Source organism: Pongo pygmaeus, chromosome 8 (genome assembly GCF_028885625.2).
Source record: "Pongo pygmaeus isolate AG05252 chromosome 8, NHGRI_mPonPyg2-v2.0_pri, whole genome shotgun sequence".
NCBI lineage: Eukaryota > Metazoa > Chordata > Mammalia > Primates > Hominidae > Pongo > Pongo pygmaeus.
In genome coordinates this window covers 69330350-69356467 of record NC_072381.2, presented here as the reverse complement: position 1 = coordinate 69356467, position 26118 = coordinate 69330350, and the positions used below count along the sequence as shown (strand labels likewise).

The window sequence follows — 26118 nt, the reverse complement described above, 5'->3', positions numbered from 1 at the left end:
TGATGCATGCACTGCAGTTCCCTAACTTTTGTATCCCCTTCAGTAGTCAGTTGCTATTAGGTGTCCAATACATAGTTGATAAATTTTGTTAAGTAAAAGCCTTCTCAAATCAATACTAAGGTACATAGAGGCAGAATTCCTGCAATATATTGCAAATGGAAAGACAACCTTACTAGCAAAAGGTATCTGAAATAAATGGTGTTGCTCTTGCCAACACTTAAATGCATTAACTTAACAGGAAGCCCTGGTGCCCAGTTTGCGGGTACAGCGAATGATAAATGAGACAGATGCCATTAGTAAATAAGGCTAGGTCTGAAGAGGTCTTCACAGGGAAAAATTTAATTTTTCTTTCATTCCCAAAAAGCTTGAGTACAGTCCAGCCTCCTCCACCCCTTTGGCTCTCCTTGGGCCAAAATGTTGGGCTAGATTGTTTTTCCACCTCTGTTGAAACAATCAAGTCTTATGTGCTATCTGCCCTACTTTCAGCTGCGTTTCAGATGACTCGGTAAAGCAGTACACATCCCGGGATCACCTAGCAAAGCACTTCCAGGTCCCTGTCTTCAAGTTTGTGGGCAAAGACCACAAGGTGAGTTGAATATCTTTAATTTATAACCCCTGAACCTGAGCCTTTTTTTTTTTTTTTTTTTGGTGTCCCAATGTGTTGACATTCCAAGAGCCCACTGGTAGGATCTGCATGGGCTCAAGAGAAAAACAGAGAAACTGGCCATCTAGAAGCTTAACCCTTTCATGCATGTCACACCCGCCCTGCCTGCCAAAATAACTGTGCTGTTCCCCTCACACCATCTGCCAAAATAACTGTGCTGTTCAAAGAAGATACTATAGGATCATAATTTAATTTAAAATCTTTGTGGGCAGTTATGGTTGAAAAGCCAGTGTGGTGATTGGTCAAATGGCAAGGGATATGGACAGGAAATTCACAGAAAAGACAAATAGTGAAATGTTCACTGAAAATAGTACTTAAGTGCTGATGAAACAATTATAAGACACCATTTTATACATATTAAATTTATGAAAATTATAAAATACAACACTTACAAGGTTATAGGGAGACGTATACAGTGACAATGTAAATTAGTACATTTTCTGGAACATTGTCTGATAATCTGTAATAATAATCATAAAATCATCATATTCTTTTATCTAAAAATTCAAATTCTGACAGTTTCTTAAAAACAAAACAAAACAGAGGCAGGAGGATTGCCTGAGGCCAGGAGTTTGAGACCAGCCTGGGCAACATAGCAAGACCTCTACTCTACAAAAAATTTTAAAATTAGCGGGGCATAGTGGCACACACCTGTAGTCCTAGCTTACTTAGGTGGCTGAGGCAGGTCACTTGAGCCCAGGAGTTCAAGGTTACAGTGAGCTATGATCAGGCCACTGCACTCCAGCATGGGTGAGAGAGTGAGACCCTGTCTCTAAAAACAAACAAAAAAAACTTTTTAAGCCAAAACAGACAAGGTGTGTTGGAAGTGTTTGTAGAGCATTGTTATAAGGGGGTAAAAGAAAAAGCCCCAAACAAGCAGGGCTAAGGGCCACAGTATATCAATTTAGTGCACTATTAAGAGTTATTAAAATGATAAATATGGGAAAAGCAGACATAAAAACTGTTGTCATAACAATTTACAGGCATATTAAATATATTACATTTAAAAAACATGTATACTCATGGATAGAGATTATAAAGGGCTATATAGAAAAGGTTGTAGTGAGATAAGCTGGAAGATTTTTTATCGTTGTTGTTAGAGTGTAGTTGTTGAAACATTTAAACAAAAGGAAGTTGAAGAGGCCAACATTCTTTTCCACACTGCTTGTTAAGTATATGCGTGTCCATTCCAGCTACACAATGGTTACAGAACAACTGCTAACAATGATGGCTGATCCTGATCGCCCTCAATCAGGCAGGAAGCTCAGGCAGTTACCTACAGAGAGGCGCTTGCAGAAAACACTGGTTATTTGACAGCACAAGTGCATGGGAGCCAGTGCTATCCCCAGACCTTGGTGTGAAGAAGGAAGATGCTCAAGTTAGTAGATGTTGCTTCACAAAGGTCTCTTCTGTTCCAGCTCCATGCAGGAGTTATGAATGTGGGTTTTTTAATCACCCATGCAACTTAAATGCAAACTTTGCCATATTTTTTATCAAATGTGTACATTTGGGCAAGTTCCTTAACCTCTCTGTTTCCTTATCTGTAAAATGGGGATGATAAACTCTACTTGTGGATGTCCTTGTTAAGATTACATGAGTTAATGTTTGGGAACATTTAGTATTGTGTCTTGTAAGTACCCCACAAGTGGCAGCAGTTATTGTTTTTATTAACAATCATGATCATCTCTTCAGGAAGTGTTTCTGCACTGCCGGGTTCTTGTCTGTGGAGTGTTGGACGAGCGTTCCCGCTGTGCCCAGGGTTGCCACCGGCGAATGCGTCGTGGGGCAGGAGGAGAGGACTCAGCCGGTCTACAGGGCCAGACGCTAACAGGCGGCCCGATCCGCATCGACTGGGAGGACTAGTTCGTAGCCACACCTCGAGTCCCTGCATTGGACGGCTCTGCTCTTTGGAGCTTCTCCCCCCACCGCCCTCTAAGAACATCCGCTAACAGCTAGGTTCAGACTTCACACTGTGAGTTCAGACTCCTAGCATCAACTCACTCTGATTCTGGTCCATTCAGTGGGCGCAGGTCACAGCACTGCTGAACAATGTGGCCTGGGTGGGGTTTCATCTTTCTAGGGTTGAAAACTAAACTGTCCACCCAGAAAGACACTCACCCGATTTCCCTCATTTCTTTCCTACACTTAAATACCTCGTGTACGGTGCAATCAGACCATAAAATCAGAAGCTGGGTATAATATTTCAAGTTACAAACCCTAGAAAAATTAAACAGTTACTGAAATTATGACTTAAATACCCAATGACTCCTTAAATATGTAAATAATAGTTATACCTTGAAATTTCAATTCAAATGCAGACTAATTATAGGGGATTTGGAAGTGTATCAATAAAACAGTATATAATTTTAAAAGTAGTATTTGGTTTTTCTGTTGCATACTATTTTCTTTTTCTCTTTTTTTTTTTCTGAGATGGCGTCTCGCCCTGTCGCCCAGGCTGAAGTGCAGTGGCGCAATCTCAGCTCACTGTAACCTCTGCCTCCTGGGTTCAAGTAATTCTCCTGCCTCAGCCTTTTGAGTAGCTGGGACTACAGGCATGCACCACCACACCCAGCGAATTTTTGTGTTTTTAGTAGAGACAGGGTTTCTCCATGTTGGCCAGACTGGCTCGAACTCTTGGTCTCAGGTGATCCACCCGCTTCGGCCTCCCAAAGAGCTGGGATTACAGGCGTGAGCCACTGCGCCCGGCCATCTTTTGATGCTTCTAATATATTGCCTTAGGTGAAATATTTTCACCTAACAAATATTAATAAATTCATCAACATGTATTTAAGTGCTTCAATGAGCTGTAACAGAATTAAAGTTTGGTACCATATTCCCTGTGATTTGGTATTCTGTGCCCTCAGGCAGATAAGACAATAGAAAAAAGTATATAATTCTGCCATATTCCATTTTGTAGGTACTTAATAATAAGTTTTATTGAAATAAATATAAACCACAAAGACAAATTTTATCTGCAGTTAACTCCAATTTCTTTATATGCCAATTAATTTTATGGCCTTTACATAAGATCAGAAAAGTTTTTCTGCTTTTAGTTTTTAAAAGTTGCTGTAGTCTGGACCTGGTGGCTCATGCCCGAAATCCCAGCACTTCAGAGGCCGAGGTGGGAGAATCCCTTGAGCCCAGGAGCTCAAGACTAGCCTAGGCAACATAGTGAGACCTCATCTCTACAAAAAAATGGTTTTAAATTAGCCGGGCATGGTGGTGTGCCACTGTGGTTCCAGCTACTTGGGGAGCTGAGGTGGGAAGATTGCTTGAGCTCAGGATGTCGAGGCTGCAGTGAGCCATGACAGTGCTCCAGCCAGGGTGACAGAGTGAGACCTTGTTTCAAAAAACCCCTCAAATCCCAAAAAATTTAAAAAAAAATGCTACAATTAATAGTTGTTAGTAGAATCAGTAAAATTAACAAAAGTAAGGGAAAGGAGAAAAAGATTTAGATAGAATTCAGCAACTTTTTCTGTAAAAAGCCAACTGGTAAATGTACTAGGCTTTCTGGGCCCTGCAGCGTTTGTCACAGCTACTCAACTTTGCAGCTGTAGTACAAGGAGAGCCACAGAGAATATGTAAACAAATGTGAGCATGGTTATTCCAAAAAAGGATTCAAAACCAGGCTTTGAGCCAGGTGTGGTGGCTCATGCCTGTAATCCCAGCACTTTGGGAGCCCGAGGTGGTCAGATTATTTGAGGCCAAGAGTTTGAGACCAGCCTGGCCAACATGGTGAAACCCCAACTCTACTAAAAATACAAAAATTAGCCGGGCGTGGTGGTGGGCACCTGTAATCCCAGCTGCTCGGGAGGCTGAGGCAGGAGAATCGCTTGAACCCAGGAGGCAGAGGTTACAGTGAGCCGAGATATGGCCACTGCACTCCAGCCTGGGCGACAGAGTGAGACTGTCTCTCAAACAAACAAACAAAAACAACAACAACAACAAAAACAGGCTTTGGGCTAGGCTTGGCCCACGGGACTTAGTGGGCCGATTCCTGCTCTAGATTAGTGGCCCCCAGCCCTTCTGTGCAGCAGAATCGCCTGGAAAACATTTATAAAATACCAGTGTATATTTACTGGTTTGTTTTAAAGGATCCTCAGGTGATTCTAATCCATGGTTAGGGTTGAGACCCGCAAGTTAGGGAATGGCCACTTGTCTCTCACTCCTGACAGGCTGCAGCGACTTTTCCTAGCTAGCTCCATTAGTAACTCTTACCAAGTACATCTCAGATCTTAGCATGACTCTAACACCATTTAGTAACTGGCAATACCAACAGGGGTAGGTCACCGGAGGGAAAAATGAATCCTCAGAGACCTAATTCCATCTGACCTTCCCCTCCGTTGGCCTTAATCAGGTAAGCCTCTGAGCCTGCCCACCTGTTTTCTCTGTTTAGCATCAGTGGGAATAACTGTGGTCATTGGTGGAACTTACCAGTTGGGTTTTGGTCTCTTCTAAGTGAAATGGAAGCATATTGGTGATAATGGAATTCATTCATCTCTTTCCAAATGTTCTAAGAAGTACACTTTATTAAATGTGAGATGCTTACTGGCAACTGAAACATGGGCCAGCAGAAAGTCATTGCCTCCCAAATGGCTGGACTCCCCACAATTTCACTCATGAATATAATTATCAGGTCCAGAAATTGCAGGGTTTGCTTGCACTTTAGTCTTTAAGCTAAGAACTGAATTTCCAGGCAAACATGTCTTGGTTGGGGAGAGCAGTCTTAAATGAAGAGTAGCCTTCAAACCACTCCATGTCTTTTTTCAAATTTCCTCAAAGGATAGGACTCACTTTCCAGCTGTAGAAAAATGTTCCCTTTCTCCTGCTTTGTGGTGTCCAAACTGTTGGAAGAACGAATGAGTCACGCTGACTCAAAGACTGACATCTTGAAGGCTGACAGCTGTGGTGTCACTCAAAACCAGGAAGGAATCACTTCTTCCTCATAACTCTTCCTTCTCCTCCTCTGCACAGATGCAAGCTGCCCGCTGACTATTCATAAAGGGGCGGCAGCCCAAGGTCCACACGGTGTTGAACACAGTGTCAACCAGGGAATCACAGGCTGCTTGAAAAAGATGAAGAGGGACAGAAAGGTTAACAGTGAGTAATTTTGAAGAGTATTTCCAGGGATGACATGACACCCAGAGGAAAGTAGAGACAGTAATCCAAATATAGAATTCAAAGGAAGAGCATCCATTTCAGAGAATGTTCTCAGAAAAGCTCCCATCCAATCCAGTAAAGCAGAAGACACCTGGAGGTGCCCTCGCATGTGGGCCCTTGGTCAAAACAATGGTGAGCAAGCAGAACCTCCCACACCACCATGCTCACTCCATGGAGAATATTTTTTGCAGAAGACTCCCTCACATGAACAACTATGTTTCCCATAGCTTTCCCATCTATGGCCATACCACCCAGAACACACCCAATCTCGCCTATAGCTTTCCCTGTTCAGGTATTGGATGAACAACCATTCATTGATGGAAAAACATTTGCATGGGTTGGATATGTTGGTTAGCCACTGTCTTAGGAGCCAAGGATACAGAGACAAAAGGCATCCTCAACTTAAGAACTCCACAGTTTGGATAAAGAGGTGGACAGGTAAACAGATAGCTACACTAACTCATGATGAAAATAACCCCAAGGTGGTACGTAAGCCCACAGAAAGGGTCTCTATCCCTTTGCAGCAAGGGTTATTAGGAGAGGTATCTTAGAGGAAGCAGGATATCTAAGTTTAAACTTCAAGAATGGTCAGGAAAATGAAGTACTGATGCACACTAAAACATGGATGAATCTTGAAAACATTATGCTAAGCAAAAGAAGCCAGACACAAAAGGCCACATATTGTATGATTCCATTTATGTGAAATTTCCAGAATAGGCAGTCCATACAGAGAGTAAAATAGTGGTTGTCTAGGGCTGGGGTGGGGTAGGGGAGGTAATGAGTAGTGACTGCTAATGGCTACAGGGTTTCTTTTGGGACTAATCAAAATGTTCTGGAATTAGATTGTGGTGATGGTTGTACAACTCTGTGAATATACAAAAACCACTGAAGTGTATTTTAAAGGGTAAATTCTACGGTATGTGAATGATATATCAATTTTTTTAAATTGGTTCATTGAAAAGATAAAAAATGTTAACAAACTTTTAGCTAGACTAACCAAGAAAAAAAGAGAGGACTCAAATTACCAAATTCAGGAATGAGAGAGAAATGTCACTAACAATCTTATAGAAATAAAAAGGATTAGGGCCGGGCACGGTGGCTCACGCCTGTAATCCCAGCACTTTGGGAGGCCGAAGCAGGCAGATCACGAGGTCAGGAGACCTCCTGGCTAACAAGACCATCCTGGCTAACACGGTGAAACCTTGTCTCTACTAAAAATACAAAAAATTAGCCAGGCGTGGTGGCGGGTGCCTGTAGTCCCAGCTACTCAGGAGGCTGAGGCAGGAGAATGGCGTGAACCCGGAGGCAGAGCCTCCAGTGAGCCGAGATCACACCATTGCACTCCAGCCTGGGCGACAGAGCAAGACTCCATCTCAAAAAAATAAAAATAAAAAGGATTATAAGGGAATACTGTGAATACCTACATGCCAAAAAATGTTGATAACTTGGATGGAATGGACAAATTCGTAGAAAGACATGAACTGCTGAAACTGACTCAAGAAGAATAGAAAATATGAATAGATTACTAGTGTATATAAATACAATTACTAACCCAAGCTCGTGATTTGTAATTAAAAACTTCCCCAAAGAAATCAAATTCTACTTGGCTTTACTGGGGAATTTTACCAAACATTTAAAGAATTAATATCAATCCTTTCTAAGCTTTTAAAAAAATTAGGAGAGAAGGGATCACTGCCCAACTCATTTTATGAGGTCAATATTACTCTGATACCAAAACCAAAGATATCACAAAAATAACAAACTATAGACTAGTATCTCTTATGAGTATGGATGCAAAATCCTCAACAAAATACTAGTAAACTGAATCCAGCAACATACAAAAAGGTTAACATCATGACTAAGTGGGATTTAGCCTAAGAATGCTAAACCATACTAAAATCAATTAATATGATAAACTACATCAATAGAATATAGAACAAATACCACATGATCACCTCAATAGATGCAGAAAAAACATTTGAAAACATCCAACACTTTTTCACGATAAAAACACTTGGCCAGGTGCAGTGGCTCACGCCTGTAATCCTAGCACTTTGGGAGGCCAAGGCAGGTGGAGCACCTGAGGTCAGGAGTTCCAGACCAGCATGGCCAACATGGCGAAACCCTGTCTCTACTAAAAATACAAAAATTAGCTGGGCATGGTGGTGCATGCCTGTAATCCCAGCTACTCTGGAGGCCGAGGCAGGAGAATCGCTTGAACCTGGGGTGCAGAGGTTGCAGTGAGCCAAGATCACACCACTTCACTCCAGCCTGGGCGTAAGAGTGAAACTCCATGTCAGAAAAAAAAAAAAAAGAAAGAAAGAAAGAAAAATTAAAAGAAAACATTCAACAAACTGGGAAAAGAGAACTCCCACAACCTAATAAAGGCCATCTAGAGACAGCCATAGCTAACAATCATGCTCAATGGTGAAAGACGAAATGCTTTTACTCTAAGATCAGGAACAAGACAAAAATGTCCACTCGCAACACTTCTATTCAATGTTGTATTGGAAGCTGTAGCCAGGGCAATTAGGCAAGAGAAAAAAATTTTAAAAATCCAAATTGGAAAGGAAGATGATATGCAGATGGCATTATCTTATATATAAAAAAGCCTATGGAATCCATGAAAAAAAAAATATTAGAACTAAGGAGTTATTTCAGCTGGGTTGCAGGATATAAGATCAATGTACAAAAATCAAATGAATTTCTATACATTATTAATAAATGATCTGAAAGTAAAATTTAAATACAATTACATTTCAATAGCATTAAAAAGAATAAAATACTTAGGAATAAATTTAACAGAAGTCCAAGATTTGTACTGTGAAAACTATAAACACATTGTTGAAATAAATTAAAGAAGACCTAAATAAATGGAAAGGACATTGATATAAATATAATTTTGTTAAGATGGCAGTATTCTCAAATTGATCTATAGATTCAACAATAACCCTCTCAAAATTCTAGCTGCCATTCCTTGGAGAAATTGACAAGCAGTTCCTAAAATTCATATGGAAATGTGAGGGATCCAGAATATCAAAAATAGTCTTGACAAAAAAGTACACAGTTTAAGAACACATCTTGATTTCAAAATTTACTGCATAACAACAGTAACTGACAGCATGGTCCTGACATAGATCAGTGGAATAGAATTGAGCATCTAGAAATAAATCCTAACCTTTATGGTCAATTGATTTTTGACAATGTCCAGAATAGGCAGTTCTAGAGGTAGAAAGTAGATTCGTGGTTTCCTCAAGCTGGGCAGGGAGAATTTGGGGAGAGACTGTTAATGGCCCTGGGTCTCCTTTTCAGGGTGATGAATATGTTCTAAAATTGACTGTGGGATTGACTGCATAACTCTGTGAACATATTTAAAAGCATTTAAATGGGTGAATTGTATTGTGTGTGAATTGTAGCTTAATAAATCTGTTTCAACAACAACAAAAAATGAATGATTAGGGCGTTTCACACAGGGGCAGAAAGGGATGGGCCATCAACCCAAGTAGTTTGATTCACCAGGTTGGAAACACTTTGTGTAGAATCTACGAAGGGACATTTCTGAGCCTACTGAGGCCCATAAGGAAAAATCAAATATTCTGTGATAAAAATGAGAAATAAGCGATCTTTGAAAATGCCTTTTGATGGGTGGATTCACCTCACAGAATGGAACCTGTGTTTTGATTCACCAGGTTGGAAACACTCTTTTTGTAGAATCTACAAAGGGACAGTTCTGAGCCCACTGAGGCAGGAATCAGGAGACAGACCAGAAATGCCCAAGATAATGGTGGAGAGGAAGGCTAGGGCTGAATCAGAAAGGGCCATGTATGGCATACTGAGGAGTTTGGATTTCATCCGTAAGGAGGAGGAATCTATTGAATGATTTACACAGGGGGTTGAGATGATCACATTCGTGTGGCATATCTGGTCCCAATGGTGACCATCAATTAGATGGGACACAGAGACTGGGTTAATTTGCAGTAACCAGGCAAGTGGGATATGAAAGAGATATTTGGGAGAATGAATCAATAGGACATTGCTTGCAGGAAGTAACTTGACCTGACCCTAGATTAGCAGCAGGTACTTTTTCACCCTCTGTAGAAACAGAATAGAATGATACTCCTTTTCATAGGGCACACTGAATTATTCACATTTCCAAGCCCTCACACCTTCACCTCCAGACTGCACTCTAGACATTGATCTATGAAAAGATCCAAAATTCTCTCTACTGCAGACACTCTCTGTGGTGTGGAGCCAGCTCTTTATCAGCCTGCATTTCAACTCTTACCATCTAAAAATAGAAAATGCTAATTCATACCTGGATACAATATCCTGGCTTCAGAAATTGAGAGAGTAAAAACTTTTCCTAAGTAAATTAGGAAAAAGAAATTATAGAGTCAGTGCTAGAAACTAGGTAGCAAAGCAGTTGTTTAAAATAACTATTCTTGCTGGGTGGGGTGGCTCACACCTGTAATACCCAGCACTTTGGGAGGCTGAGGCGGGCGGATCGCTTGAGTTCAGGAGTTCGAGACCAGCCTGGACAACATGGCACAACCCCATCTCTACTAAAAATACAAAAATCAGCTGGGCATGGTGGCGGGTGCCTGTAATCCCAGCTACGTGGGAGGCTGAGGCACAGGAATCGCTTGAACCCGGAAAGCAGAGGTTGTAGTGAGCTGAGATCACACCACTGTACTCCAGCCTGGGCAACAGAGTGAGATTCTGTCTCAAAAAAATTTTTTAAAAATTTAAATAAAATAATTATCCTCAAGTATATAGAGACCTTTATGCAGAAAAGGTTTTTTGAACTCCTACCCTGACTGAAAACAAAATTAAAAAAAAAATGCTTAAGCCAAACCAAGTGGTCCTATAAGGAATAATTCCTGATATGGAAAATTATTTAACAGTGGAATGGATAATCCAAGCCAGTTGGGCAATTCCTTCTGCAGCCTTAAATGATAGATTTTTATTTTTCTGGGAAGGCTTTGGTATAGTCGTTTACCTTCAGGAGTGGTGCCAGCAGCTCGCGGGCAGGACAGCAAGAACTTGAGTGAAGGAGCGCCCAGAATCTTTCCTTCACCGCAGTATTCCATAAAGAATGTTCAGTGAGCTCTGATGGTCTCTTTGAGTCAAGGGGTTCTGGCTATATCTCGGTGTGAAAACAGGAACAAAACTCCCTGTGCACTGTACGTGCCATTGAGATACCTACCTTCCACTTTGGAGACAAAGCCCAGACTCCGCTTAAGGTCAGAGCAGATCGAATGGAGACACCATCGGAATTTTGCATCACAGCGATATTTGTTGGCACCGCAAGTGTCATAACAGACATCCAGCTGGTTGCAGCACTTTGTCATTGCTGGAATGCCCAAGTCCATCTGGGGAAAAGTGAAGGAAGGGAAAAGAAGGGGAAGAAATGCCACGTTTAGACTAAGGACCTTAGGCAACCTTGGCCACCTTGTCATTAACTAGCCGGTTCTCACATTTCTATCGCATATCCTGGTCAATTCAGAAACACCAATGACTCAGTAGAATACCAACAGTCACAGGATTACAAGTTTTCATTGTTACTTAGTTATTAGTTCAGTAAGTGATTCTGGCCATTTTTCACCTTTTTTTTTTTTTAGATGTTAGTAATTTTAAAATTCAGAGGCAGCTTACAGTAATGAAAATAGAGAACAGAAGGGTAGTGAAGAGAGCAGAGCCACAGGGCTTCTAAATTTCATTAACACTTAACAGTCCCATATGAGATTTTGTGTGAGCAAAGGATTCTACGGCTAAGAAGTATTTAAAAAATTCAGCCTCAGTTCATCAAGAGATCACCAGCATCCCAGACAGCACTATTTTAAGGGTGTGCGTGTATGTGTGTGTGTGAGAGTGTGTGTGTGTGTGTGTTGGAAAGTAGAGTGGGTATAGAACACACAGCTCCTGATCACAAGAGAACTGTGGTCAAACCACATCTCACACACACCCATGATTACTAAGCATCCTATAAACAACTGTAAAATGCCACATGTGTCTGGGTACGGTGGCTCACGACTGTAATCCCAGCACTTCGGGAGGCCAAGGTGGGTGGATCACTTGAGGTCAGGAGTTCGAGACCACCCTGGCCAACATGGTGAAACCCCGTTTCTACTAAAAATACAAAAATTAGCAGGGCGTGGGGTGTGTGTGTGTGTGCAGATTTCTATGATGTCAGCACTCCAAACATAGCCAATTTGGCACTACTAACATGAAGTCAGCTGCTTGCAAAAGTCATGACAATATGTAACAATCAGCTCTCACTGGCCAGCACCAGCTGGCTCCGGCACATCACTGAAATGGTCCACTAATTTCAATAAGTCAAACCTGTCAGATCTATCTCAAGTTATTTCATGATGCCCTAAGTCTCAGCTGACATTTTCAGTGGTGATTTCAAAGTTCTGATCCACTACCAAGGGTTTATCTGAGGGACAGCTGTCCCTGAGAAAAGGAAATCAGATATCTTCTTTAAAAATTCTCTCCCTCATAGCCAATTTAAAATACTTAATTGTACTGTTCAACTTTTTTCCAGAAACAATCACTTCCATCAAGCATAACTCTAGGATTGCTCTCAGTCAAAACCAACCAACCAAGAAGGTAATGCTGGCAGTACATACACTTTCTGGTACCTTGAGACCCAGGAAATAGGAGCCGCAGCCGTTGGGCTCTTGGGGCTTGTAGCCAGGTCTGGGCATTGGTGCCTTTCCTTGCAGGAGGAAGAAAGGAAAGAAGCAAGATGAAATATTTAGAAATCAAGCATTTGGGAACATTCATCAAATGAAAATTTTCTAAAAGCATATTTCACTTTTTCTTTAAAAGTCACTGTTTCTCACATCCAAATCAGGTGATGATGATGTCACAGAAGAATAATGACTTTCAAACCACTTTGACTTTTTCTCCTAATCTCAAAAAATTTCATTAGCACTTTTTTTTTTTTTTTTGAGACAGGGTCTCTGTCTGTTGCCCAGGCTGGAGTGCAGTGGTGTGATCTTGGCTCACAGCAACCTCCACCTCCTGGGTTCAAGCAATTCTCCTGCCTCAGCCTCCCAAGTAGCTGGGATTACAGGCATGTGCCACCATGCCCAGCTAATTTTTGTATTTTTAGTAGAGACAGGGTTTCACCATGTTGGCCAGGTTGGTCTCGAACTCCTGACCTCAAGTGATCCACCCGCCTTGGCCTCCCAAAGTGCTGGGATTACAGGCGTGAGCCACTGCACCCAATGAGCACTTATTTACTGACATTTCTAATGTTTTTTAAGTGCATAACATTGAAGATAAGGGCCATGGCAAAACCCAACTAAAACTCAAGGTTCCTCATTCCTTCACTGCAAGACCACACACCACTCAAAGAACAAGCAGAACACAACTTGATCGTACACTTAAGGAATCGGAATTGTAGCAGCACCACAAAAGGGTTTAACTTGCAGGAAATTCAAGGAAGATTCCATAAACGTAGACAGAGTATTATTGAGCAAAGAGCAAAGAAATCACCCTGATGTGATTTCTTAGGCATTTCTTTCATAGAACTAAGCAGAAATGATCTGAACAGCTTTGAATTTCTGTTTTTTAAGATCTTTCAAATGTGTAGAGAGAAGCTTTATCAGTTGTATCAATGGCAGTGCTCATAGGTAAAGATAACCTTGACCTGAGATGACCTCAGGATGGCCATCTGCAGTGGGTATTTTATCCCATTATCCAGATAAGAAACTCGGGCTAAGAGGTCGCATGACTTGCCTACCATCATAGAGAAAGTGGGGGAAACAGGATATAAAGTCAGATTTCCTGTTTGTCTCCAAAGCCTATGCTCCTTCACCACATCTCTGCCTCTTTTTAGGAGATACAAGACCTAGCGTTAAGACTGGGGGAATGTGCTAAGAATAATTAATCCTTAGAATAAGGCATATGACAGTTTCTTTCTTCTTTCTTTCTTTCTTTTTTCTTTCTTTCTTCCTTCCTTTCTTCCTTTCTTCCTTCTCTCCTTTCCTTCCTTCCTTCCTCCTTTTCTTCTTCTGCTTTTCTTCTTTCTTTCTTTCTCCTTCCTTCCTTCCTTCCTTCTTCTCCTACCAGGTATTTATTCTTAATTATTTTATATTATGAAATATTTCAAAACTGTTGAAAAGTCAGAGAAACAAACAGCCATGTACCAAATGCACAAACATAATAAATGTCAACATCTGCCAAACTTGCTATAAATTATTTTTAATTAAATGTGACAGTTCAAATACAGGTTCAGGTGCAGTTGAAGCCTATTTGCACTCATCATTCTGTTTTAATTTTTAGATACTAAGTTTATGTTTTAAAGCCCTCACTTCGTATCATTCTGCACAATTGTCTTGATTATTCTTGGACCTTTACTCTTACAAAGAATTTTGCAATTTTTTTGAATTTGTAGAATCAATTTAGTAAATTCTACAAGAAAGATGACCAAGAGTTTGATTGAAAAATCCATCAAATGTATAGATTTGGAGACAACTGCCTTTCTTAGGATACTCAGTCTTCCCAAATATGGACACGGTATAGTTCTCTATTTACTTAGGTCTTTCTGTATGTCATTCAACAGAACACTGCAATTTTCTCCATATGTATATTATACCTTCTATATACCTATATTATTCAGATCCTTAAACAAGACAGAATATCTCATAAAAATCCAGAGCTAAGACTCATGCCTCTGGTATAGTAAATCTGCACTTTCCTGGAACCCAGGCTGCTTCTAGCTTTCTGCTCTACCAGCCCTAGAGTGTAGCCCTGGCTCTTATGGTCTAAGATGGCACTTCAGCGAACACATTCATATTACCTGTAGCAGAATGGCAGGAGTTGGAAGGGTCCAGCCCCTCTCTTCAGTAAACACACTCCAGAATGTTATACACGTCACTTCCTCATACTTCCCTCTGGCCAGACCTTAATCAAATGGCAAAATCTGGTTGCCAAGGTGGGCTAGGAAATGAAGTGGGCAGCCATGAGCCCAGCTAAAATGTGGAAGGAGGGGCTTTATACTGTAGAAAAGGGGAAGAATGGATATTAGGGGACACTAAGCAGTTTCTACCACAGTTTGGGAATTTGTTGCTGTGATACATGTGGTTATAAGATTGTGGTCCAAGATGACTTCCAATGATCCCCACCTCCTGGTATTCACCTCCTTGTATATAGTCCCAGGAGTTGTCTGTGTGACCCAGAGAATACTGCAGAAGTGGAGGTGTGTTCCTCCTAAGATTAAGCTATAAAAGACCATGATTTCTGTCTTGGGCTCTCTTACTTTCCCTCTCTCTCACAGTTCACTCTAGGGGAAGTTATGTCATGAACAGGCCCATGGAAAGATCCATGTGGCAAAGAACTAAAACCTCCTGTCAATAGCCACATGAATTTAACAAGAGATCCTCCAGCCCCAGCTGAATCTCCAGAGATGGCAGCATCAGCTGGGCAGCAAGACCTCAACCTTATGAGAAACTGAGCCAGAATTGCCCAGCAAAGCCACTCCAGGATCCCTGACCCTCAGCAACTGTGTGATATAATCTTTGCTATTGTAAGCTGCTAAGTTTCGAGGTACCTTGTTGCTCAATAATATATAACTGTTGCAGTTGCCATTATGATTTTTTTTTTTTTCAGACAGAATCTCGCTCTGTCGCCCAGGCTGGAGTGCAGTGGTGCGATCTTGGCTCACCTCAATCTCCGCCTCCCAAGTTCAAGTGATTCTCCTGCCTCAGCCTCCTGAGTAGCTGGGGTTACAGGCACGCACCACCACGCCCAGCTAATCTTTGTATTTTTAGTAGAGATGGGGTTTCACCATGTTGGCCAGGCTGGTCTCGAACTCCTGGCCTCAAGTGATCCACCCACCTTGGCTTCCCAAAGTGCTGGGATTACAGGCGTGAGCCACCTTGCCTGGCCTGCCATTATGATTTTAATCTCTTTGTTATATGTTTTCTATGACAGCTTTATTGAGCTATAATTCATATATCATATACATTCACTCATTTAATGTGTACGATTCAATGGTTTTGGCATATGCACAGAGTTTTCCAGTCAACACCATAATCTAATTTTAGAACATTCTAATCTCAAAAAGAAACCCTGTACCCATTAGCCACCTCTACCATCTCCCTACCCCCAGCCCTAGGCAACTCCTTCACATGAATTAAATCATACAATATGTGGCCTTTTGTGTCTGGCTTCTTTCTCTTAGCATAATGTTTTCTGGTTTCATACATGTTGTAGTATGTATCAGTACTTAAGTTCTTTTTATTGCCAGAAAAACCTTCCATTGTATAGACATACCACATTTTTTTACCCATTCATCGGTTAATAGACATTTGGGTTGTTTTTACCTTTTAGCTATTATGAATAATACTGCTACTAATATTTGTAGACAGGTTTTTGTGTGGACATGTGTTTCATTTCTCCATAAGAATAGGATTGCTGGGTCATATGGTAACCCTGTTGAACACTTTAAGGAATTGCCACATCGTTTTCCAAAGTGGCTGCACCACATTCCCAGCAGCAATGTGTGAGGGTTCCCATTTCTCCACATCCTCACTAACACTTGCTATTGTCTGTCCTTTTTATTGTAGCCATCCTAGTGGGAGTGAGGTGGTGTTTCACAGTAGTTTTGATTTGCATTTCTCTAATGATTATGTTGAGCATCTTTTTATGTGCTTATTTACCATTCATATAAATTCTTTTGGAAAATGTCTATTTAAATCCTCTACCCACTCTATAATTGAGTTATTTACCTTTTTACTGTTGAGTTGTAAGTGTTCTTTATATATTTTGGAAGCAAGTGCCTTGTCAAATCTGCAAATATTTTGTGCCATTCTGTGGGTTGTCTTTTCACTTTTTTGATGGTGTAACTATTTATTCGTTTTCATCTTCTTTTTTTTTTTAAGGGATGGGGTCTCACTCTGTCACCCAGGTTGGAGTGCAGTGCAGTGGCACAATCATAGCTCACTGCAGCTTCAAACTCCCAGGTTCAAGTGATCCTCCTGCCTCAGCTGTCCAACTAGCTATGACTGCAGGTGCATGCCATCATGCATGGCTAACTTGTAAATTTTTTTTATAGAGATGGGGTCTTGCTATGTTGCCCAGGCTGGTCTTAAACTCCTAGGCTCAGGCAGCTCTCCAACCTCAGCTTAATGAGCTGCTAGAATTACAGGCATGAGCCACTGTGCCCTGCTTCTTTCCTTTTTTATTTTTTGAGACAGAGTCTCTCACTCTGTCACCCAGGCAGGAGTGCAGTGGTGTGATCTTGGCACACTGCAACCTCGATCTCCCAGGCCCAAGCAAGCCTCCCACCTCAGCCTCCCTAGTAGCTGGGACTACAAGTGCTGTCACTGCACCTAATTTTTGTATTTTTTGTGGAGATGGGGTTTGGCTATGTTGACCAAGATAGTCTTGAATTCCCAGACTGAAGCTATCCACCCATCTCAGCCTCCCAAAGGGCTGAGATTATAGGCCTGAGCCACAGCACCCAGCCTTCTTTTTCTTATTGAGGTGAAATTCAGATAACACAAAATTAACCACCTTAAAGTATGCAATTAAGTACATTCACAATGCTGTACAACCATCACCTTTATCTAGCTCAAAAACATTTTCATCACCCCCAAGATAGACCTTGGGCCCATTCAGCAGTCATTCCCTATCTCAGGCAGTTTGGATGCTATAACAAAAATACCACAGAATGGACGGCTTACACGGCAGAAATTTATTCCTCACGGTGCTGAAGGCTGGGAATTCCAAGATCAGGGTGCCAGTGCATTCCGTGTCTGGTGAGGGCCTTCTTCCTGGCTTGCAGACGGCCTTGTCTTCTCTTCTTTCTCTTTCTCTTCTTACGAGGACACTAGTCTCATCATGGTAGCCCCACACTCAAGATAGCGTCTCAGCTCACTACAACCTCCGCCTCCTGTGTTCAAGCCATTCTCCTGCCTCAGCCTCCTGAGTAGCTGGGATTACAGGCACCTGCCACCACGCCCAGCAAATTTTTTGTGTTTTTAGTAGAGACGGGGTTTCACCATGTTGTCCAGGCTGGTCTCAAACGCCTGACCTCAAGTGAGCTGCCCTCCTTGGCCTCCCAAAGTGCTGGGGTTACAGGTGTGAGCCACCTTGCCCAGCCAGAGAGTGAAACATCTTTTTAATAACTTTGCTGAAAAGGGCATTTGCCACAGACTTGGCTTGGTTTCTTGGGTTACCCTCTGCCTTTTTGCCCTTGATAACTCACAGAAGATAAAACTCTGTTATTCTAGTTTGAAAGATACCGGAATGGAATTCCTATCCAGCCTGCAGCTGATGATGGTTATTTTTATTTTATTTAATGTTTTATGTTAACTGCAGAAATTCTATTTAGAAGTGAAGCTGTAAGTATAAGTTCTAAGACAAAAGGTAATGGTTTCAGTCTAGGCAGAAGCAGAAATCATTCAAGGATACCATATCCTCAAATTATCGTTTGAGTAGCTTATGGTTGACGTTTTAAGTCTAGGCATTAATAATGTATCATATCCACACATGTTTTATTTTCTGGCTGGAGCTGTTTATAGGCGTGAGAGGCCGACAACTTGATCCTGTTCAAATTCAAATTTTAGTGTTTATAAAAAAAGTTTTATTGGAACACAGCCACACTATTATGATTTAGCTATGGCTGCTGTCACAGAAAAAAACAGCAGAATACTGTTCTAATCTTGATGTGAGGATGGTTTTCTAATCAAGACATAAAATTCAGAAGCCATAAAGAAAGAGACTGACAGATTTGATCTTATAAAACTTAAAAGCTTCTGAATAAAGTGAAATACCATAAAAGTCTTAAAAGACCAACTGGAGGGAGATCGAGAAGTGTTAGCCAAGAATCCCAAGAGCTCTACCTGCCAGCGGTAGACACTGCCTCCTGGGCCCACCCTTTTATCTCTCTGTCACTAGAAACAACAGTAAAAACTTTCAGGGCTTTGTGTCCCAGGGCAAGAGTTTTGCCTTCCCGGGAGAGTGCGTCCATCTTCTCCACCCACCTGGTTCCCCAAAAGGTGCTAGGAGGGAGTGAGTACGCTTTATTAAAAGGTACATCTGCAGCAAACCACTGTGGCACACATTTACCTGTGTAACCAAACTGCACATCCTGCACATGTACCCCAGAACTTAAAAATCAACATTAAAAAAAGGATTAACATTTATATTTCCAAAAGAAATTCACAGGAGCGCTTTTTTCCTGTCTTGGGCAGCAATAGTTCCTATCACTCTTCTTTTAAATTTTGCCACTCTGTTGACTAAAAGTGGTATCTCATTGTTACTTTAATTTGTAAGCCCCTGATCAATACTGAATTCAACCATATTATTTGTATGCAAACCATTTAGTTTTTCTTTTCTGTCAATTGCCTATTTCCATTCTTCGCTCATTTTTCTTTTAGATCTTTCGCCTATTTCTTCACAGTTTGTAAGAACCTTTTTGTAGTACACATATTATGTCTTTGTCATTTGTTTTACAGTTTTCCACTCAATAATATGATTTTTCTACTAATGTTGTATTGTCATAAAGAACAGATAATGATAACAAATGAATAATAAGAGTATTTACTAAACTATTATAGGCATGGCTTCATCAACAACCCCAACTAGCTGTCTCAAACATGAGAAAATAAAATAATTTCCAGGCCGGGCCCGGTGGCTCACGCCTGTAATCCCAGCACTTTAGGAGGCCCAGCAGGGGGATCACCTGAGGTCATGAGTTCGAGACCAGCCTGGCCAACATGGTGAAACCCCATCTCTACTAAAAATACAAAGTAACTAGGCGTGGTGGCACATGCCTGTAATCCCAGCTACGCCAGGAGGCTGAGGTAGGAGAATCATTTGAACCTGGAAGGCAGAGGTTGCAGTGAGCCGAGATGGTACCACTGCACTCCAGCCTGGGTGACAGAGGGAGACTCTGTCTCAAGAAAAACAAAATTCCAGAAAAAAAAAAAGAAAGAAAGGTATGTCCTCCTTCCTCCCAGAAACACTCAGATGCACCATGACTAATACATCAGTGGAACACGGCGGGACAGAGGCAATTCTCCTGAAGAGCTCTGTATTTCAGTCGCTAAAACAGATTAAGTTATTGCATAAGGTAGGGTGACCAACTTGTCCTGGTTTGCCTGGTACCGTCCCGGTGTTAGTACTGAAAGTCCCACATCCCAGGAGCATCTCCCCTCCTCCCTGAGTCCCCAGCAGACTAGGAGGTCAGTCACCCAAAAACAAGAATAATCTGTTTGCCTCTAAGCCAGCGGCTGTTTTCTTTTTTTGGGCTCTGGATCCCCTGGAGAATCTGATGAAGTCTTTGAGTTATTTCCCTGGAAAAAGATACAAACTCACAGGTTTATAAAATTTTGCTGTAAAACTTCAGATAAAAATTCTCTTTAAAAAATAGACTGATATTTATTTTTATTTATTTATTTATTTGTTTATTTTTGAAACTTAATCTCGCTCTGTTGCCCAGGCTGGAGTGCAATGGTGCGATCTCGGCTCACTGCAACCTCTTCCTCCAGGATTCAAGTGATTCTCCTGCCTCAGCCTCCCAAGTAGCTGGGATTACAGGGCGCGCCACCATGCCCGGCTAATTTTTGTATTTTTAGTACAGATGGGGTTTCACCATGCTGGCCAGGCTGGTCTCAAACTCCTGACCTCAAATGATCCGCCTGCCTCAGCCTCCCAAAGTGCTGGGATTACAATAGACAGATATTGAAAGAAACTTTTAAGATACTCTTGGAACTAAATCCAGGAAGAAATTCATTATCAGGATCTTTTATTAAAGTGTGAAAGCTTGAACAGTATCATTATAGAAACTCTGCTCCATTGACCCAACTCCAGAGACCTTTGTGAGGCAGATAACTCTTCGGTCGTTGTTCCCTCGAGGGACTTCTTCCAGAAGCTGAGAGGCTGTTGTCCAGCCACTGGGATTTCTGGGATTTTTCATTTTTATGTTGAAAGAGAGCTGGAAGAATCTGAATGCAATTAACCTGTTCACTAGACTGTCTTTCTCATAATGTTCATAAAATTTGTTTGGTACCTACCATGCTGTATATATACCACTGATTCTTTATGTATATTATCTTTAATTCTCACAACACCTTTGCAAGGTGGGTATTAGTAACATTATTTTTACATATTTGAGGAAACTAAGGTTGAGAGAGTCAGATAACTTGCCCAAGGTCACCAGCAATGGGATATTTTCTCCTAAATTCAAACCCATGATTTTTCCATTACTATGCTTATTTCTCAAAGTCGGGTTCAAAGACTACTCATTAAAAGTGCAGTTCCAAGGTCCCACCACAGACCTACTGCATCAGAATCTCTGGAGGTGGAAAAGGGTATCTATATTTTGGAAGCGATTCTCAAGGAAATCTTGTTTGCATTGGTAGAGACTCCTTTTTTTTTTTTTTTTTTTTTTTTTTTGAGGCAGAGTCTTGCTCTGTTGCCCAGGCTGGAGTGCAATGGTGAGATCTCGGCTCACTGCAAGCTCTGCCTCCCAGGTTCACACCATTCTCCTGCCTCAGCCTCCCAAGTAGCTGGAACTACTGGTACCCGCCACCACACCCGGCTAATTTTTTTTGTATTTTTAATAGAGACAGGGTTTCACCGTGTTAGCCAGGATGGTCTCGATCTCCTGACCTCGTGATCTGCCTGCCTAGGCCTCCCAAAGTGCTGGGACTACAGGCATGAGCCACCGCACCCAGCTGGTACAGACTCCTTAATAATAGTTGTGCTAGGTATGCCATTGACACACGCTGGATCTTGTCATATTTATAGCCCACTTGTTTGACAAGTACAGATTTTGTGTGTCGGCACGAGAACAAATTACTTTAGATATGAGAAGCACGGAAAACAATGTTGACATGCTATCATGGGCTACCAGGATACATACACAGTTTTATCTGCCTGCATAATTTAACCTGTGGGCTGAAGTTCTCTAAGAATGACGTCATAGAATGGCACTCCTTTACCTTCGCTGTGCTTTGCAATCACCTGGGAAAAATGTTAAAATACTGATGTCTGGGGCCAACTCACAGAAATTTTAATTTAATTGATTTGGTGCCAGGTGTTGTTAAAGCCCCTCAGGTGATCTGAAGTGTACCCAAGTTAGAAAGCCACTGTTTTAAGTAGTAGTTAGTACCTATCAAAGGTAAAATCTGGCTGGTGCCGTGGCTCACGCCTATAATCCCAGCAATTTGGGAGGCCAAGTTGGGAGGATTGCTTGATCCCTGGAGTTGGAGACCAGCCTGGGCAAGATGGTGAGACTCCTTTCTCTACAAAAAGTTGCAAAATTATCTGGGCATGGTGGCGCACACCTGTAGCCCACGCTAACTGGGAGGCTGAGGCAGGAGGATCTCCTAAGCCCAGAATCTCCTACAAATCAGAAACACCTGGGGTGGGGCCGCGCGATCTGTTCGAATCAGCCCTCCAGGGGCTTCAATTCACAGGCGAGTTTGAGAACCACTACTTAAAAGACAAGCACGGTGCACGAGAGCTGTGTCACAAAGCAAACTACAAAAGAGCAGACTCGTTGTTAGGTGTTGTCTGTTCAAAAGATTGCTCGATTCACAATCAGTTTGAGAAGGTATTTTGTACTCTTTTGGGCACAGCCGCCAGGTTTTTGGATCTACTGGGTTTCAAGGTAAGGAGGCGTAACCGCCTATTTTTCTAAGTGTTTTTCAGGCCTCTCGTTGAGCAGGTTGTTTTACACAAAGTGAGAAGAGTTATTTGCCTTCCTCTTCTATTTACTCTTCCCATCCCCCACCAGTTGCTGCTGGCTTCCACCCTGCCCAGCCAGAGGCTCTGCAACTAAAATTTGCTTAAGTCTTTTAATGCTGTTTTGCTAGAGAAGGAAGAAGAGGATTTGGTTCTTGATTTCCTAATAAAAATTCCTGCTGTTGCCTATTTGCTGAACCACTGACGTAGTCCTGTGTTGCCTTTAGGAAGGAAAACACCTGTGTTGATTCCAATGTCTGAAGTGAGTCAACCCCTTCCCTGCCCCATCCGTGCAAACGGGGTGAGCATAATCCAGTGGCAAGGCCTCTGCGTTGGTCCAACTGCCTTGGACAAATACATGGTTTTAGGGCCAGGTGGGTCCTAACAGACCAGGCATTTTTCTCTGTGAAACTTTCACAAAGAAGCTGCAGCATAAATGGTTAAAACATAGATTTTTAACCATAGATTGTTAAAACATCTATGCTGCAAAACTTTGGGTCCTGATGCAATGATTAACCATTACCTCCTACTCAGTCTTAGTGTATAAGGAAGCAATTTTCCCCACTCAAAAAGGAATAGAGAGACTTATGGGTGAGTCCAGGAAGTATGTAGTTTTTTTGTGCATCTTTTCAAAGCTGACTTTTTCTCTGTTGAGTATTTGGAGAAAATATTTCTCAAATGTGTTTTCCTGTTAGGCTAAACTGACTCACCATTTTCATTTCTAATCCCATGATGAGATAGATGATAAATTAAACCATAAAACTAATCTACCTGAGACCTGAGACTGTGCATGCTTTGGAAAACGTTTTCATGCGCGTTGGCAACTACACGATGCCACCCAGCTTCAAGGCCTGGGGTTCCACATTTTGCTCCCATTACATTAATTACAGGGCCCAGTGAAAGAAGCACCGGGACCAGGGGCTCCGTGCCCACAGCCAGGTGTGCACCTTATTTCTGTGTACCCCCAGCCATATTCAGGCAAGGTAGGGGAAGTGCTCCTGCCAGCTCACAATTCTGCATCTGGCACCAAGCCCAGAGGACAGCCCCCAGGATCCCTGGTGAGCCGCGAACCCTTCCTCTCCACAGCAGGCCTGTCATTGCCGAGACTGCAGTCAGGGACAGCTCCCTTGAGAAAGTCCAGCAAATTGATGCCAGTCAGGGACTGAGAGCGGGGAGGACGGTGTGAACTGCAGCACGGGGAAGGGAGACTTTATTTCCAAGCTGAGCACAGAGCAGCTGAGGAGGTGGTTTCACCCCATGGCAGATTTTTCTCTGAATGTTCGGTTTCAGTTTTCATCCCAGGGAACGCCTCACAGAGACCTCTCATACCCACCCTCCTTCTTCCCACCCCAGGTACCCTTTTTCCTGAGAACTGCCTCACAACAAACTCATTAAAATGGCCCAGGGAAGGTTTCCCAGATACAATACAGGAAGCTCAGTGAAATGCGAGTTTGAGATAAACAACGAAGAATTTGTCAGGATAAGTATGTCCCAGATATTTCACTGGACATACTTATACTAATGACTTATTTGTTGTTTATTTGGATTTCACATTTCACTGGGTGTCCTACATTTTTATCTGCTAAATCTGGCAGCTCTAAGTGGATAACAGGAAAAAGTGCAAGACAGATCGTGACCTCTCTGGGGCTGTCCATGGGTCCACCAGCAACAGTTTTTACAGAAAGAGAAACCGCACACTCACCATATCTGCACCTGTACTGACAGACTCCATTCTTCCCTCCCAGCAGCTCCAGAAAAGAATCGAAGTAGCTGTTGACGGATTCAAAGCTTCCCCGGAGGTGCCGAAGGCCCCAGTCTGAATAGGACTCCTCCGCATCAGGGCTCGTGTCGCTCTGAGCCAGGCCACCCCCAAGGCTGAGCCACAAAACCAAGAAGCCACTGGCCAGCTTCATCCTGCAGCCAGGTAGGTACTGGCTTCTCTCCTCAAACCCCAGCCAGTGTCCCAGAAGTCCAGGGACAAACCCCCTACCCAGATGTCAGGCAGGACTGGGAAAGGGATTATCTGGAACATTCAATCTGTCTGTTCCCCAGAGGTGGACTTTAAACATAGCTATGGAGGTTGGGATGAGATCAGGGCAATTAGAAAGAGGGCAAAGGTTAGGGAGTGGGAGGGCCAGGGAGAGAGAACACTTCAAAGTGGATTCTACCACCCTGGAGGGAGGGAGACGTTGGCCAGCTTTTGAGACGCAGGAAGGATTCGGAGTTCTACCCCGACCAGCTTGTTAACCTATTGATCAGTTACAAGTGTGGCTCTTCAGGGCCAGCCTCTTGATAGAAGAGCTTGACCGAAGGTCCTAGCCGCACCCCTCAGCCAGCTACCTACACAGTCTCCAAGGAGAGTCAGGAGGATGTGTGAAGGGCTCAGGAAAGCCCCAGCGGTAGGAATTAATAGTCACTTTACCAAGGGTCACGATATTGTCAGAGTAGGCACCAAGGGCACCACGTGTGTGTTAAGTAGAAGTTCAGAGTTGAGACCCCAGCTTCTGCTATGGAACCCACCTGGCTCTGACTCATAAATCTTCTAATTTGGCAGAGCTCCCAGATGTAGCCATCTGAGTGCAGGGACATTTTTCCTTCTATTTACAGCAGTATCTTTGTTTACACTCAGCATAAGTGGATCATAAGACAAGATCCGCAGATGGTCCAAGGACGATTCTGGGGGCACTCAGCTCTCCTGGTGGTGTTTTTCCTTTGAGTTACTTAAAAGTCAGAGGGTTTATCAAATAGTCTATTTGGGAGTGTAGGCTTTTAAGATTGTTGACTGAAGTCTAGTGTTTTGGCATCATTTTCAGTTTAGACTCTGCTTTTAGTCGTGTGAAGAAATGCCATCTATAAAATCACTAGTCTAGGGCCGGGCATGGTGGCGCATGCCTGTAATCCCAGCATTTTGGGAGGCCGAGGTGTTTGGATCACCTGAGGTCAGGAGTTTGAGGCCAGCCTGGCCAACATAGTGAAACCCCGTCTCCACTAAAAATACAAAAATTAGCCAGGCAATGTAGCAGCCGCCTGTAAGTCCCAGCTACTAGGAAGGCTAAGGCAGGAGAATCACTTGAACCCAGGAGGCGGAGGTTGCAGTGAGCTGAGAGCATGCCATTGCACTCCAGCATGGGCGACAAGAGTGAAACTCTGTCTCAAAAAGAAATAATAATAAAATAATCACCAGTCTATAAAAATGATACCTTTATGGACCACATGAATCGTTTAGCTCCTTTCTCAAATGTTTGTCTGGAAAGCCCCATGGAAAATAATGAATTAAATGAATTAATTTATTCATTTTCAGTAAATGTGTTTGGCTAAAGACTCAGACTCCAGGAAGGGCCGTGGTCAAAAAGTATTCATAGTCACAACAATGCCACCCAATATTTTAAAGCATCTATACTTTTTCAAACCACTTTCATACATATGCACATACACAGAGGCACACACATACACATGCACATATGCACAAATGTTCATGCCAGTTTCATGAAGCAGGTTAAATATTCCCATTTGGGGGTGAGAAAACTGATGCAGAGGGTAAGTGACTTGATCAAAGCTGGACAGGCTATCAATGGGAAAGCTGG

The 26118-nt window shown here is 42.4% G+C and overlaps 2 protein-coding genes across 5 annotated transcripts in view; one reads left to right on the top strand and one right to left on the bottom strand.

Annotated features, from left to right (window-relative positions):
- The window catches only part of OIT3 (oncoprotein induced transcript 3), a 39541-nt gene extending 36391 nt beyond the window's left edge, over positions 1-3150 (top strand). Inside the window, exons 8-9 of one of the 2 annotated variants that reach the window (XM_054435581.2) lie at positions 487-586; positions 2357-3150. In XM_054435581.2, coding sequence (XP_054291556.1) covers positions 487-586; positions 2357-2527 — 271 coding nt within the window. In that variant the 3' untranslated portion in view covers positions 2528-3150. The remainder of the gene's footprint in view (positions 1-486; positions 587-2356) is intronic. The other variant, XM_054435582.2, reaches the window with a different exon arrangement.
- A 1538-nt stretch (positions 3151-4688) lies between these two features.
- PLA2G12B (phospholipase A2 group XIIB) lies at positions 4689-24568 on the bottom strand. 3 transcript variants are annotated; one of them, XM_054435577.2, is made up of 4 exons: positions 24237-24568; positions 12457-12545; positions 11031-11196; positions 4689-5729 (listed from the first exon to the last, which is right to left on the bottom strand). In XM_054435577.2, the coding sequence occupies exons 1-4, from the start codon at positions 24445-24447 to the stop codon at positions 5608-5610; spliced, it is 588 nt and encodes a 195-aa protein (XP_054291552.1). In that variant the 5' UTR covers positions 24448-24568; the 3' UTR covers positions 4689-5607. The 3 variants fall into 3 exon arrangements, with proteins under 3 accessions (XP_054291552.1, XP_054291553.1, XP_054291555.1); XM_054435578.2 differs by having other exon boundaries at positions 4689-5726; XM_054435580.2 differs by having other exon boundaries at positions 12469-12545; positions 24237-24565.
- Between the last annotated feature and the right edge of the window lie 1550 nt (positions 24569-26118).

Bases quoted from the DNA above. Each gene is read 5' to 3' on its own strand.
- PLA2G12B (XM_054435577.2), bottom strand. From the start codon at position 24,447: ATGAAGCTGGCCAGTGGCTTCTTGGTTTTGTGGCTCAGCCTTGGGGGT. The intron at 12,546-24,236 runs GTGAGTGTGCGG...TCCTCCTGCAAG, and splicing joins TCAGTACAGGTGCAGATATG to GAAAGGCACCAATGCCCAGA. The intron at 11,197-12,456 runs GTATGTACTGCC...ACTTTTCCCCAG, and splicing joins GTCTCAAGGTACCAGAAAGT to ATGGACTTGGGCATTCCAGC.